General features: G+C 39.6%; 1 protein-coding gene across 1 annotated transcript in view; it reads right to left on the bottom strand.

The window, feature by feature from the left end:
* The window catches only part of LOC121367932, a 26,451-nt gene extending 12,721 nt beyond the window's left edge, over window positions 1–13,730 (bottom strand). Inside the window, exons 1-6 of the mRNA XM_041492390.1 lie at window positions 13,321–13,730; window positions 7,186–7,393; window positions 6,471–6,766; window positions 5,498–5,629; window positions 2,546–2,737; window positions 1–17 (exon numbers count right to left, since the gene is read on the bottom strand). The exon at window positions 1–17 is cut by the window's left edge and continues 96 nt beyond it. Of these exons, the coding sequence (XP_041348324.1) occupies window positions 1–17; window positions 2,546–2,737; window positions 5,498–5,629; window positions 6,471–6,766; window positions 7,186–7,393; window positions 13,321–13,521 (1,046 nt within the window). The 5' untranslated portion in view covers window positions 13,522–13,730. The remainder of the gene's footprint in view (window positions 18–2,545; window positions 2,738–5,497; window positions 5,630–6,470; window positions 6,767–7,185; window positions 7,394–13,320) is intronic.
* Between the last annotated feature and the right edge of the window lie 223 nt (window positions 13,731–13,953).

The following is a 13,953-nucleotide window of genomic DNA, read 5'->3' as shown; positions in this document are numbered from 1 at the left end:
TCGATAGTTTTCACGGCCTGAGAAAAATAAAAATAAAAACTAATGTGTCATTGGGCCCAACAACAAAAAACAAACAAACAAAATCCATGATGTGTCATTGGGCCTGAGAACGAAAAAACCCAAACATGATGTGTCATTGGTCCTGAGAAAAATAAAAATAAAAACTAATGTCATTGGGCCTGACAACAAAAAACAAACAAACAAACAAAAACCATCATGTGTCATTGGGCCTGAGAACCAAAAAAACCATGATGTGCCATTGAGCTTGAGAAAAAAAGAACATGATGTGCCATTGGGCCTGAGTACCAAAAAAGAAAATATCATGATATGTCATTGGGCCTGGGGACAAAAAACAAACATGATGTGCCATTGGGCTTGAGAACCAAAAACCATGATTTGCCATTGGGCCTGAGAACCAAAACAAACCCCATGATATGTCATTTGCCTACATACTGCGCCTTTGAAAAACCCATCGTAGGAGACTGGTTGGAACGGAAAAACCCAGTCAGAAAATGGGCCCACGGAGGCGATTCGATCCTTAGACCCAAGCACCTCAGACGAGCGCTCTATTCCGTGCAGTGGTTGAAATGCTGCCGTCCTGACTGGTTTTTCCGCTCAGGTGCCGTGGCACTGTTTTTTTACCCGTCATCCCGTCAGACTGGTGATTATTTTACGTTTCACACATTAGTTCCAGTCAATCAATTTTGGTCCGTGACCAGTTAATTTTGATTCGGGCCGGTAGAATTTTAAGCAAATTTCGACCCCTGCTTTGCACCCTCAGTTCCTAATCTGAAGTCTCTGATTTTATGCGAAACACCCAATAGGCGGAGACGTAGACTAGGAAATTCTAACTGTATCTTTACAAAACTATCAATTGTGGGCTGTTACAAATAAAATGTAAATGTAACTAAAGTATGTACATTCCGATTCCCTGGCGAGTACGGGGTCATTTAAAGAAATTATAACAACTTAAGCTGCGATTCTTTTCTTTTCTAACTTGTCTTTATTGTTATCTTTAGTATTATTACTAGAGCTGGACAGTACTGAAATCTGAGGTTCGGTATCGATATCGGTATTTTTGGGGTGATTTACCTTGGTATCGGTACGGTATTCGGTAAATGCATGCCTGTGTTATGGCTCACCTGCTAATTCCATCTAAATACAATTAAATTCCATACACAAGGCCCTCGTCTGATTTATACCAACCCATTTTGCGTTCCTCAGATATATTATTAGTGCTTTCCGGGAAATATTTTTCAATACCGAAATTTCGGTATTTTGAAATTTGCTCGGTACGGTAAATCGGTACTGACATAATACCGATACCGAACGGTATATACGGTATACCGCCCAGCTCTAATTATTACCCTCCGAAATTTCAGGGTTGGGTTTGTTACAATTGCATGGCAATGAATAGGTGATATACTTAATATATACTATTATTAGCATAAATAAAGTGCTAAATGTCGACCTTTTGTAACATCACACAATTTAATAACTCAAAACAGAAATATTACAACTAAAGCCATGATGAATTCATGTTTTATATACTATACGAAATAATGTCTCACCGGATCAAGGTTCGAGATGCCACTAACTTTAAACACAACATTGAATACTGCCATACCTGCCATTATTAAATGACAAAGTTAAAGTTTATTTTCTTTAACAACACCACTATAGAATGTTGATTTATTAATCATCGGCTATTGGATGTCAGATATGTGGTAATTCTGACAAACAGAGAGGAAACCCGCCACATTTTTCCATTAGTAGCAAGGCATCTTTTATAGGCATCATCCCAAAAGGCAAGATAGCACATATAAGGCCTTTGGTATACCAGTCATGGTGCACTGGCTGGGACGACGGGGATTGATCCTGGAGCGAACGCGCATCAAGCGAGCTCTTTACCATTGGGCTACGTCCAGCCACGTTGCTGAAATGCATGTCAGGACTTGTGATCAAGTGTTGTTTTTATATAGTCAATAAATTGCTGTAAATTGATTTGAACTGGTATCAGTCTACCAGTGGCGTGTTCAGGAAGCCGAGCGCTCACTAACAATTTGACTGGTGCCGTCATCATCTTCTATCACATCACATGTCATCTCAGATTAGGCACAAAAACCAGTCTAACGATCGACCGCGGTTGTTCGTCCTCCTGGACAAGCCTCAGGTTCTGTTATGCTTAAAACATGACTGGGCCAACTCCACAATTACGTTGTAATCACACACACACACACACACACACACACACACACACACACACACACACACACACACACACACACACACATTCCAATCTTACGACAGGTGCGCTCATATTAACAACTAATTGGTCGTAGGAGTTGAATACAACGAGTTGTAAGAGTTCTCAGACTAGCAACTCCGTCGTGCCAGTTGGTAGTCTGAACCTAGCCTATCTATGGTATTTTATGAAACAACAATTCCATCTCTATTTTTGTTTAGAATGCGTCATTATTTTAAAAATTAAAAAAACTGATTGTGCTCCTTTAAGAAACATTTTACAAGTTGATCAGTGCCGTACCTCTTTGGTGGAGAGCGGGTATATCTGCGAGGGTTGGGTTCCAGGGATGCAGCCGTTCAGCTTCTCCAGGGTGTATTTAAAGACGTCTTCCTGCTCCCTAGGGGGCACCTGGTCCCACTTGTTGTTCACGAAGATCGTAGTCGATGGATCGAAGTCGCTTTGCTGTACCGCCATGCGAAGAAGGTAGCCGAGCTGGTTATACAATAAATACGGTAAGTACGGTAATATAGTTTGGATAAAATGATGTGTACTTTAAAGTTAAAGTTTGTTTTGTTTAACGTCACCACTAGAGCACATTGATTTATTAATCATAGGTTATTGGATATCAAATATTGAAAACCGCTACATTTTCCATTAGTAGCAAGGGATCTTTTATATGCACCATCCCACAGACAGGATAGCACATACCACGGCCTTTAATATACCAGTCGTTGTGTACAGGCTAGAACGAAACATAGCGATGTATTATAAAGTGACGGATCCTAGTTGTTAAACACTATGGCATATTTTTCACTATTAGAGCCGTTTATGATAACTGAAATCAATAATTATTTATATTTTATTGTTTAGATTATCCATTTCTGTACAACCGAAGTGTTTCTGGTCATCCTGGTGCTTTTCTAATATCGCAAAATGTGAGGGGTGTCTTTCTTTTTTTAAACACACTTGCGTCTGAGAAGTAACGATTATGGAGTTGACTTCTAATCTATTTTAAACGATATTTTCCTGTTTCAACCTCACAGACTCTTATTTCACTCTTTTGTAACTTGATCCAAATGTGTTACAGGTTTGTAGAGTATACGTGTTAAAAGTTGAAACTAGGGTTTGCGACTTTAAACAGACCTGTAGAAACCGGGGGGGGGGGGGGGGGGGGGGGGGGGGTGGGTGCGAGGCTGTGTACCCTTCTTGAGGATACAAATACAAATGTACGTGGGGGTTTTGTGTGCGTTTTCCTCTATATAAATAAAGATAAATATAGAGATATCGTTATTTTGAAAGTTATTTGTATATATTTGTTTCTTTTCTTTGTTTTTGTTTTTGTTTCTTCTTTTTGTTTGTTCTTTTTTTTAATTTTTTTTAATTTATTTGTTAACAATAAAAAAAATCACTAATGTGTACATTATAAAATAATGTAGGTGTGAGTGACATTGTGAAATTTTATATTGTAACATCAAATCAACCATAGCGTGGGCGCCTGTTGAACAAAATAATAATGTTGAACACAAATTACTTACCATTAGTTATGCGGATTTTATCCACCTACATCCGTGTTTTATGTACTTTAACACCTGCTTATGTAGTTTTCGTTTTCTAATGCAAATGGCGAGTGCAAATGAGTGTTAACATGATACGTACTCTTTCCCGCTTATCCCAAGAACAATATCATATGATGAAGGTCTATAATTTTATTATTTTCCAATACATTAAAAGTTATTGCTCTAGGGAAGTGACTTGGCGTATCTATGGCATGATGAATCCATCTTGAAGAAAGCATTATACCAGGACATCAAACCACTTATTGGAGAACAAAGAAGTCACGTTTATTTGCACTATTCATATGTAAATCATGGAACATGAACAAACAAATAGACGGGCATTTATAACTACCGGGGCGGCACTGCAGAGGTTTAGGCTTTCTGAAAATGAAAATGAGATATCAAGACAAATGATTTAATAGTTTCGGTTGTAATGGAACATATTACAATACGAATATATCCTCGAAGGATCGTGAAGCGTCCTATTAACGGGGAAAGTGGCTAAAACGCACACGCATTGTAATCGCACGATCAATTTGATTATTTGATCTATTACCTTATTCAATTAACTACAAATATCAATTAATAAAATGTTTATAACCTTACAAGTGTATTCCGTCGATAGATAAAACACATGCCACAGTTGCATTTGTACATTCCAAGGCCTGGATCGGAAAGCGTCATACAGGTAAGATGGGATTCCATAATTCGTTTTTATTGAAAGAATACGTACGTCTCGTGACCTGACCCAAAGATGAAAGCAGACGTGACAGCGTCAGGATTCTTTCGCTGTTGACAAGTGCTGATTATTTAGATGCAGGTAGGTATTAATATAGCATATGATTTTAATCGATGCTACTATTTAAAATAACGATCGTGTACAATGCATTTTGTATAAAAATAACTTTTTGCTTGTTTTTTTTCTAAAAAAAAAATCTTTATCGGTAACAAGTACTTCCTTTTCAGAATTATTGTGTAGTCAAAGTTCACGCGCGCGCAGATTCGTAATATACAAGCCGTACGTAAAATAGGACGCTTCTTGACTTTGGACAACCTTTCGATCTTTAGCGATAATTTCTGGCACCACTTTTTAAAAATGGTTGCTGCTATTATTGTTGTTGTTGTTGTTGTTGTTGATGATGATGATGATGGTGGTGGTGGTAGTGGTGATGGTCATGATGATGACATTAATGATGATGATGATTGATGGTCTTGATGATGATGATGATGATGATGATGATGATGGTCGTGGTGGTGGTGATGATGGCTGTGGTGGTTGTCATGTTGGTGGTCATGATGATGATGCTGATCAAATTGATGGTGGTGGTTACGGTGGTGGTGGTGGTGGTGGTGGTGGTGGTGGTGGAGATGATGATGGTGGTGGCGGTGGCGGTGGCGATAGCGGTGATGATGTTGATGGTGGTGGTGATGATGATGATGATGATGATCAAGGAGTTGAAGGTCATCACAATGGTAGCTGTGATAATTATGGTGTTGATGACGAATATAATTATATCCAGGCTGACCTGGACGGGAAAATCGACTTCAATGAAATGATTTGTTTGTAAATTTTATAACGAAAGTTGATCAATCATTTTGTCAAGAAGTCGCCATTAACTATATGTATGTAACTGTTTGAGTGACCCTCTTCCCTGTTGACGACGGTATCAAGGATGATGAAATGTTAAAGACATACCCTGTCCTTGTGAATGCTGCCAGGGTTGATGACGTAGATGAAGCCGAATGCTTTGGTCATGTATTTTTCTATCTGCTTGAACACGTGTTGGCTCTGACCTACGCCGGGGCTGTCTACAAACACAACGCATTCCTGGGAGGGAAAAATAAAAAGTGAGTATCAGCAAGGGTTCGTTTTAGCCTGAGTTGTCTGCCCTTCGAGAGCTAGAAGGACATTTGTGGTAGGTAGCTATTCCGTGTTTTCGCCATACAGTTATCTCTGGCTGAGAGAGCGGTCTTAATCTCCAAATGTCCGTCTAGATCTCGAACGGCAGAGAACTTGGGCAAGGGATCGTTTGTATGCAACATGTAGCGGGTGGTTGGGGGGCAGGCTGACTTTTGCCTGAAGTAAACGAAAATGCCCGAATCGGGATAACAGCTTTTATTTATGTTAGCAATACTGCCAAACAGTTATATAGAGTTGCAAACGAATCCTTACCCGGATTACAACTAATATTGTAGGTAGAATGATACAAATACATGGTAAAATGGTTTCAGACCAGCTAATTTCGTTTTTTTTGCGGATCGAATTTGAAGATTTGCTCCAAAACTAGGGGGCAGTTACCCTCCTCCGGCCCCCCCCCCCCCCGCCACCTGTCTTGTACGCTTATGGACAGGTGATTCGATCCCACAACGAAAGCCGACTGATCTAGATTCCGCCCCAGACAGAGAGACAGACAGACAGATGGACAGACATATGGACAGACAGACAGATGAGCAGACAGACAGACAGACAGACAGACAGACAGACAGACGGAAGGACGGATGGTCGGATGGACAGGCAGGCAGACAGATAGACATACAGAAAGACAGGCAGGCAGACAGACAGGCAGGCAGGCAGGCATACAGACGGACGGACGGACGGACAGACAGACAGGTAGGCAGCCAGAGAGATTCACAGACGGACGGATGGACGGACAGACAGACAGACAGACCTCCAAACTAGGAAAAGGCCAGAAGATTTCCACTCTGTCATACGGGCTCTCCTCGGTCTCCTCGTCAATAAACGTGATGTACTGGTGGAGCTTCTTGATAAACTCGCCCTCGTTGCTGCCGCAGTCGAGAATCTTCGGCGTGGACTTCTTGCGCTGTCGGGAGTGAATGACGGCGTATTTCTTGGGGGACTTCCTCAGTTCGCACATGGTCGCAGTGCACTGGAGACCAGCTGTAGGCAGGAGGTTCGCCCCTGACAACAGATTCACCAGACTGCTCTTACCTGAACCCGTCTCACCTGTAGTTAGAATCACAAAAATAATAGTAGTAGTAGTAGTAGTAATAATAATAATAATAATAAATAATAATAATGATGATGATAATGATAACAATAACAACAACAACAACAACAACAATAATAATGATAATAAAAATGATAATGATAATGATAACAATAACAACAACAACAACAACAACAACAATAATAATAATAATAATAATAATATAAAAAAATAGTAATAGTAAAAAATATATATGTCCCTTATATCTGTAATTAAAATGGTAAAATATGTATGTCCCACGATTGGCAAATCAGTGGCCATGTATTTGCCTGTGGAAAAGTGCATATGAAAGATCCTCTGATTTTGAAAAAACAAACAAAAACGTATTAGGTAAATGCCTGTTGAATCCGGTTTCGTAACGTTATATCAGACTTGCCTGCAAAGAGGATGGCACAGTCACTCTTCTGTAGCTCTTGGGACTTCCGTTTGAGATCAGCTTGGAATCCTGGGAAGACTTGGTCCAGATCGTGAACGAATTTCTCAGGAAGTTCCTTAAAGTTGGCTTCTGCCTGTTCGAAAACCTTCAGTAAGGAGGCTCTGTTCCTTTTATCCTCGTTCAGGGCCTCATTGAGGGCGTCCTGGTCCTTGGGGATAAAACAGAATGACAGAATGATATACACATTGTTTATTAAAGTCGCATCGATAATAGCACTGAGCCACTCCATGTGAAGTTAGGAGAGACTGTATAAAATAATCCACACAAATAAAATCCATGTATATAATATTTAACTTTTTTAAAACACATTTTTCAATCATTTAGCACGAAATAAAATACACTATTAACTCCCATCAATTATAAACTGAATGAATGAATGAATGAATGGATGAATGAATTAATGAATGATATGTGCTGAAATCCTTGCCATTATTATTAGAAATAATCCAACTATTAAATGTGTAATTATAGGTGGTGAAGAATATTTAATATCACAATATACGGACTATACAAGTTTCATTCTAGATGGATCCCCCGAGTTCCTGTACAGTACATTTACGGAATTAGATCATTATGGACACATTTCAGGTCTAAAAATAAACTATTCTAAATCAAAATCCATTTGGATAGGAATTAAAACGTTTTTTAAAGACGTTTACTCCATACTAGATGGAAATTAGATTGGAGCGCAATACAATTCAGTTTACTTGATATAAAATTCCCAGTTAATTTAGAAAATACCGTTGAACTTAACTATGCATCTAAGCTAATAGAAATACAAAATTCCTTAAAATTGTGTTCTGTTAGAAAATTAACAGCCTTAGGAAGAATAACGGTACTTAAAACGCTCATAATACCAAAAACAACGCATCTTTTAATTTCATTACCCAATCCAGGAAAGATGTTTAAAAACATTAATACACTATTCTTTAAATTTCTTTGGCAGAACAAGCCCGAAAAATTAAAGCGCGATTTAATAACTCAAGATTATAAAGAAGGAGGCCTTAATATGTCAAATTTAAAACATTTTATGACTGCTTTAAAATGTTCATGGGTACGAAGACTGTTTATAAATAATTAAAAGTGGGTAAACCTTTTTAAATCTGCTACAAGTATATCAATACATGAGCTTACAATGTATGGAGACTATTTTACAATGATGAAAATCGAGAAAATGTCAAATAGGTTTTGGAGAGACACTACTTAGTTGGTTAATGCTAGAGGAAAAAACAACCCGCAGACTGTAGATGCTATTTTATGCACCAACATCTGGCACAACACTGACATACTTGTTGATAAAAAAACACATTAATATACAAACAATATGTCAGCAAAGGTATTGTTTTTATAAATGACCTATTTGATGTCCATGGTGATATTTTATCATGAGAACAGATACAAAAAACGTACCATATAACCACACATTTTATTAGTAATGTTTTGTTAATAAAAGCTATTAAATCGTACATATATAACTTAGCAAATTTAACAGACGACAGTTTCAGAGCACTAAATAATCCCATTCTTCCTTCTAAATAAAAGTTTTGTTAAAAAAGCAAACAGGATGCAAGGACATGTACGATTTAATATATTATAAATCCATAACTCCAAAAGCACAAACAAAATATGCACAAAAAGGATTTATTATTGACACGAGTGATTGGAAAAGGTACCATTTATTACCTTTTCAGTGCATGAACGATTCAATTTTATTTTGGTTTCAATATAGAATAGTCCATAGAATTTTAACCATAAGGTGAGACGTTAATAAACTATATCTCTGTCTGCACCAAACATTGCTACACCTCTAGAATTGCTCCACAATTACCAAATGTTTAACATCCAGAAGTAGTAGCCGATGATTAATGAATCAATGTGATCTAATGATGTTGAACAAAACAAACTTTAACTTTTCAAAGACCGTGGTAATAAATTTACCTGCTGTTGCTAATTTGAAACAGAAACGTTTTTGATGGCTGTGTCATTATTTCTAAAGTGGTTTTTGGGTGTGTTTTTTTATTATTTTTCTTTGTTTGCTTGGTTATTTTCTCCAATGACGTAATTATCACATTTTAGACACACTAACAAGCACTAATAACTTGTTGTTTATGGAGCAAGCATTTGTTTCATTCCTCTCCCGAGGTACTATGGATCTTAAGACTGATCAGCTTTTACCCCCGTCCAAACTGGTTCCCCACGACTGGTATATCAAAAGCGGTGGTATGCGATATATGTACTGGATGTACTATCCTGTTTGTGGGAACATATCTCTTGCGGCTTTTCAGTCGGAATAGCCTGTGTTTCGGAAACAGCTCTCTCTCTCTCTCTCTCTCTCTCTCTCTCTCTCTCTCTCTCTCTCTCTCTCTCTCTCTCTCTCTCTCTCTCTGAGTGTGTGTGTCTGTCACCTCTCTGTTTCTCTCTAACTATCTGTCTCTCTCTCTCTCTCTCTCTCTCTCTCTCTCTCTCTCTCTCTCCTCTCTCTCTCTCTCTCTCTGAGTGGTCTCTCTCTCTCTCTCTCTCTCTGAGTGGTGTGTTCTCTGTCACCTCTCTGTTTTCTCTCTAACTATCTGTCCTCTCTCTCCCTCCCTCCTCTACCTCCTCTCTCTCTCTCTCTCTTTCTCTCTCCTTCTCTCACTCTTCTCTTCTCTCCTCTCTCTCTGAGTGGTGTGTCGTCACCTCTCTCTCTAACTCTCTCTCTCTCTCATCTCTCCCTCCTCTCTCTCTCTCCTCCCTCTCTCTCTCTCTCTCTCTCCGTCCTCTCTTCTCTCTCTCTCTCTCTCTCTCTCTCCTCTCCTCTCTCTCTCTCCCCTTTTTGTCCCCCGTCCTCCTCACTGTTTTTCTCTCTAACTTCTCCTTCTCTCCTCTCTCTCTCTCTCTCTCCCCTCTCTCTCTCCTCTCTCTCTCCTCTCTCTCTCTCCTCTCTCTGAGTTGTGGTGTCTGTCACCTCTCTGTTTCTTTCTCTCTATCCTCTCTCTCATCTCTCTCTCTCACTCTCTCTCTCTCTCTCTCTCTCTCTCTCTCTCTCCTCTCTCTCTCTCTCTCCCTGATGTGTGTGTCTTTCCACCTCTCTGTTTCTCTCTTCCTAACTCCCCTATCTGTCTTCTCTCCTCTCCTCTATTCTCTTTTTCCCTCCCTCTCTCTCTCTCTCTCCTCACTCTCTCTCTCTCCTCTCTCTCTCTCTCTCTCTCTCTCTCTGAGTGTGTGTGTCTGTCACCTCTCTGTTCTCTCTAACCTATCTGTCCTCTGTCTCTCTCCATCTCCTCCCCTAGTGGTGTGGTCCCCTCTCTACCCGTCTCTCTATCTCTATCTCGTTCCTCTCTCTCTCTCTGACTCGTCCTCGCTTTCTCCTCTCTCTCTCTCTCTCTCCTCTCATCTCTCTCTCTCTCTCTCTCTCTTTCTCTCTCTCTCTGAGTGTGTGTGTCTGTCACCCTCTCCCTGTTTCTCTCTAACTATCTGTTCTCTGTCTCTCTCTCTCTTTATTTTTCTACTCCCCCCCCCCTTTGTTCTGTTATTGTGTGTGTCTCTCCCCTCTCTATCTCTATCTTTCCTCTCTCTCTCGATCTCTCTCCCCTCCCTCTCTCCCTCTTCTCCCTCTTCTCTCTCTCTTCTCCTTCTCTCTTTTCTCTCTCTCTCTCTCTCTCCTCTCTCTCTTCTCTCTCTCTCTCTCTCTCTCTCTCTCTCTCTGTGTGTGTGTGTGTGTGTGTGTGTGTGTGTGTGTGCCAGTCTAGCTAGCTCTATCCATTTGTCTGTCTTTACTTATTTCTCGATTTATTGTCGCAATAACCACGTTAAGTAACAAGCATTTATAATTTAAAATGAGTTGAGAAGTCGTTAAACAAAAAATATTGCTCTTCTACTATTCCATAAGTAGAATATAGCGTGGGTGACAGGGGTGGGCGAGTTCTAAAAATACATTTTATGACACTGACGACCCCAAGTACAAAGCCGTGTCTGGCAAGTACAGGACTGAACAGACTATATCCCGTACACCATACCCTCAGCGTGAGGAATAAGTCACTGCTGACATCTAGCTACATTTGTTCCTCACACGAACATATGGGTTATGTGCCTAGCCAACGCATACATATTCGAACGTGTTGTGTGACGTTCTGGGTTACTGAGCTCATTGAACGTAATACCACCTGTGGTAGCTTCAGAAGTGTTAAATACACTGACACAGAATAAACGTTCATGCAATATCACATTAAAGCATAAAAAGGAGAGGGGACATGTTTGCGCTGAAGTGAGTTTTGCATTTCAAATACAAGTGCATGTATTTTAAATAAATATAACACCGGCAATAACACACAAATGTGTCCTGTCGCCACAGCCATACCATGCAATGAAATAAGCAATATTGAAATTGATTGTTATGTGACGTATAAGTTAACGTGAAACTGATTTCTCTGTGACGCCTAACTTACGATTTACCTGAAAAGATGTTTAAATTTAATTTAAACCATGTTTTTGAGGATATATAAGAAACGTAATACTGCATTCGAGTCCGTAATGCTAGGGTCAGACTGTCAAATGTCATGACGAAGTTGGCCCACTCGACGGTTGCGTTGTAATTTCCCCAACTCTCGACGTACGACGGGTGCGCTCAAATTAACAACTAATGGGTCACACGAAGAGAATCCAGTTGTAAGAGCGCTCAGACTAGCAACTGGACAGTCGTAGAAGTCGTGACAGCAGAACATTGGCAGTTGGTAGTCTGATACTAGCATCAGATACCATAACTCTTTTTAAAAGTATCCAACTCGATGTTTCCGCCACTCGTGTAGTATTATCTACGTAATCATCACAAGATACTTTAAATTGTACTCTAATGTTAATCTCAAACTTTCACCTGTCACAGCGAAGTTGACCAACTAGACGGATGTGCTGTAACTTCCCCGACTTACGACGGGTGCGCTTAGATTAATAACTAATCTGTCGTAAGAGTTATATTCCAATTAAAATTCAGTTACGCTGTTATGGGCACACATCTCAATACTCGGGGTGTCTGTACAGGGATTAACGGTTAATAGTGTTACCGAGAGAGAAGTTGGCGTATGTGGTAGTGATGGTGGTAGTGATGGTAATGGTTGTGGTGTGATGATGATGAAGATAATCGTGGTGGTGGTGGTGGTGCTGCTGATAATGATCTTAATTATCTTGATGATCTTGATGATGATGGCGACGACGACGATTACGATTATTTGTAATCTCGGACTAAGGTTCAGTCAAACATTGCTCTGCATACAAATGAGTGACTGGTTAGGTTAGGGGTTAGGGTTAGGGTTAGGGTTAGGGTTAGGGTTAGGGTTACGGTTAGATGCCGCCACATTTGACTGGTAATTTATTAGCGACCAGCAGCGGATCCTCGCTACCTCAGTTTTACAGACCAGACCGGTCAGTTAGGTGATCACAGAATTATTATTAACAGCACAACGTCATCATACCAACAGGGGTGGGACGTAGCCCAGTGGTAAAGAAAAAAAAAAGAGAAGAGAAATGATAAAAATCATTTGTGAGACGCAAAGCAAATGTTGATGTTGCTTAACTTTTGTTCACGTGTATATTTGCACCTTGATTACTTAGGGGTAAAATTAAAGGCACTGATCCTAATTATTAGGCAGTGTCAAATAGTTTTTGGCTGTTACACATTACTTACAATGTCTTGCTTTATATTAGACCTATAGTGTTTCTGATCGTCCTGCTGTAATAGCTTAGAATCAGTGCATTTTATACAGGGGAACTGGTATCAGCAGCTTTAATAAAAATGAATAGCGAGTTTTTCCTCTCCCGCTTTATTCCATTTATCGCAATTCTCATCGAATATCAGATTATGACATTGAAGAAATATATAATAGGAAACAAAATTCAGACTGAGATACTACAAAACTCAGGACCATTAGAAACATCGTGAACACATATTTACTGATACTGACATTCTAGAAAGTGTATATTTAATATGTAATTTTAGTTCTTAAAGGGCTCTATTAGTCGAACTCAGGACACTATAATTAAAGCAAAATTATGTCTGGTGTCGTTAAACTTTGTTTTTCTTTCCTGTATGTCTGTAGCACTTACCTTTTTTACATAGGTAGACTTAGCGTTGTCCCCGTGTGCATTGTACCAACTAGCAATGTTCTTTTTCGCTTCATCCAAGTTCTTCAGCCCTGCTCCGGAGATGCCCAGATCCCTCATTATCATCAGTGCTTCGGGGAAGTCTTTGATTTTGTTGACGTCTTCCACACACTTCAGTCGCATTTGTTTTCTAGAGCCCGCCATGTTTTTAAACTGCCAACTATTGCAAATTGCTTAAGTCGAAACTTTACTGGGTTCAGCCATGTTTTATTTCCCACACATCAAACAGGAAGAACGTCTCAACGTATTTCATTGGGTGGATTCCTTTTTCTTCTTTTACTTTCATTCGTGATCCTGTATAGATTTCAGTTTAGTGAGTAGTCTGAAACTTCCTTCTTTGCTCTGACGTCTACTATGTAAAACAACTGGAGCGTGCCTGTGTTAAGGTATTTAGCCTTTGTGCAACACGCGCTGAGCTAGTATAGGACATGTTATTAGACATAACTGTCTCGTTTCGTAGAACGTTAAGCTGCAATACCCAGAATGACCTCATGCCGTATAAAAGAGTCTTCACCAATATATTTAAAGCAGTTTCCTTAAACTATTCTGCAACAGATGAGGATTATCTCTAAAAAG

Source organism: Gigantopelta aegis, chromosome 3 (genome assembly GCF_016097555.1).
Source record: "Gigantopelta aegis isolate Gae_Host chromosome 3, Gae_host_genome, whole genome shotgun sequence".
Lineage (NCBI taxonomy): Eukaryota > Metazoa > Mollusca > Gastropoda > Neomphalida > Peltospiridae > Gigantopelta > Gigantopelta aegis.
The sequence above is the reverse complement of the archived record's forward strand: the minus strand, read 5'-3'. Positions and strand labels throughout refer to the sequence as shown.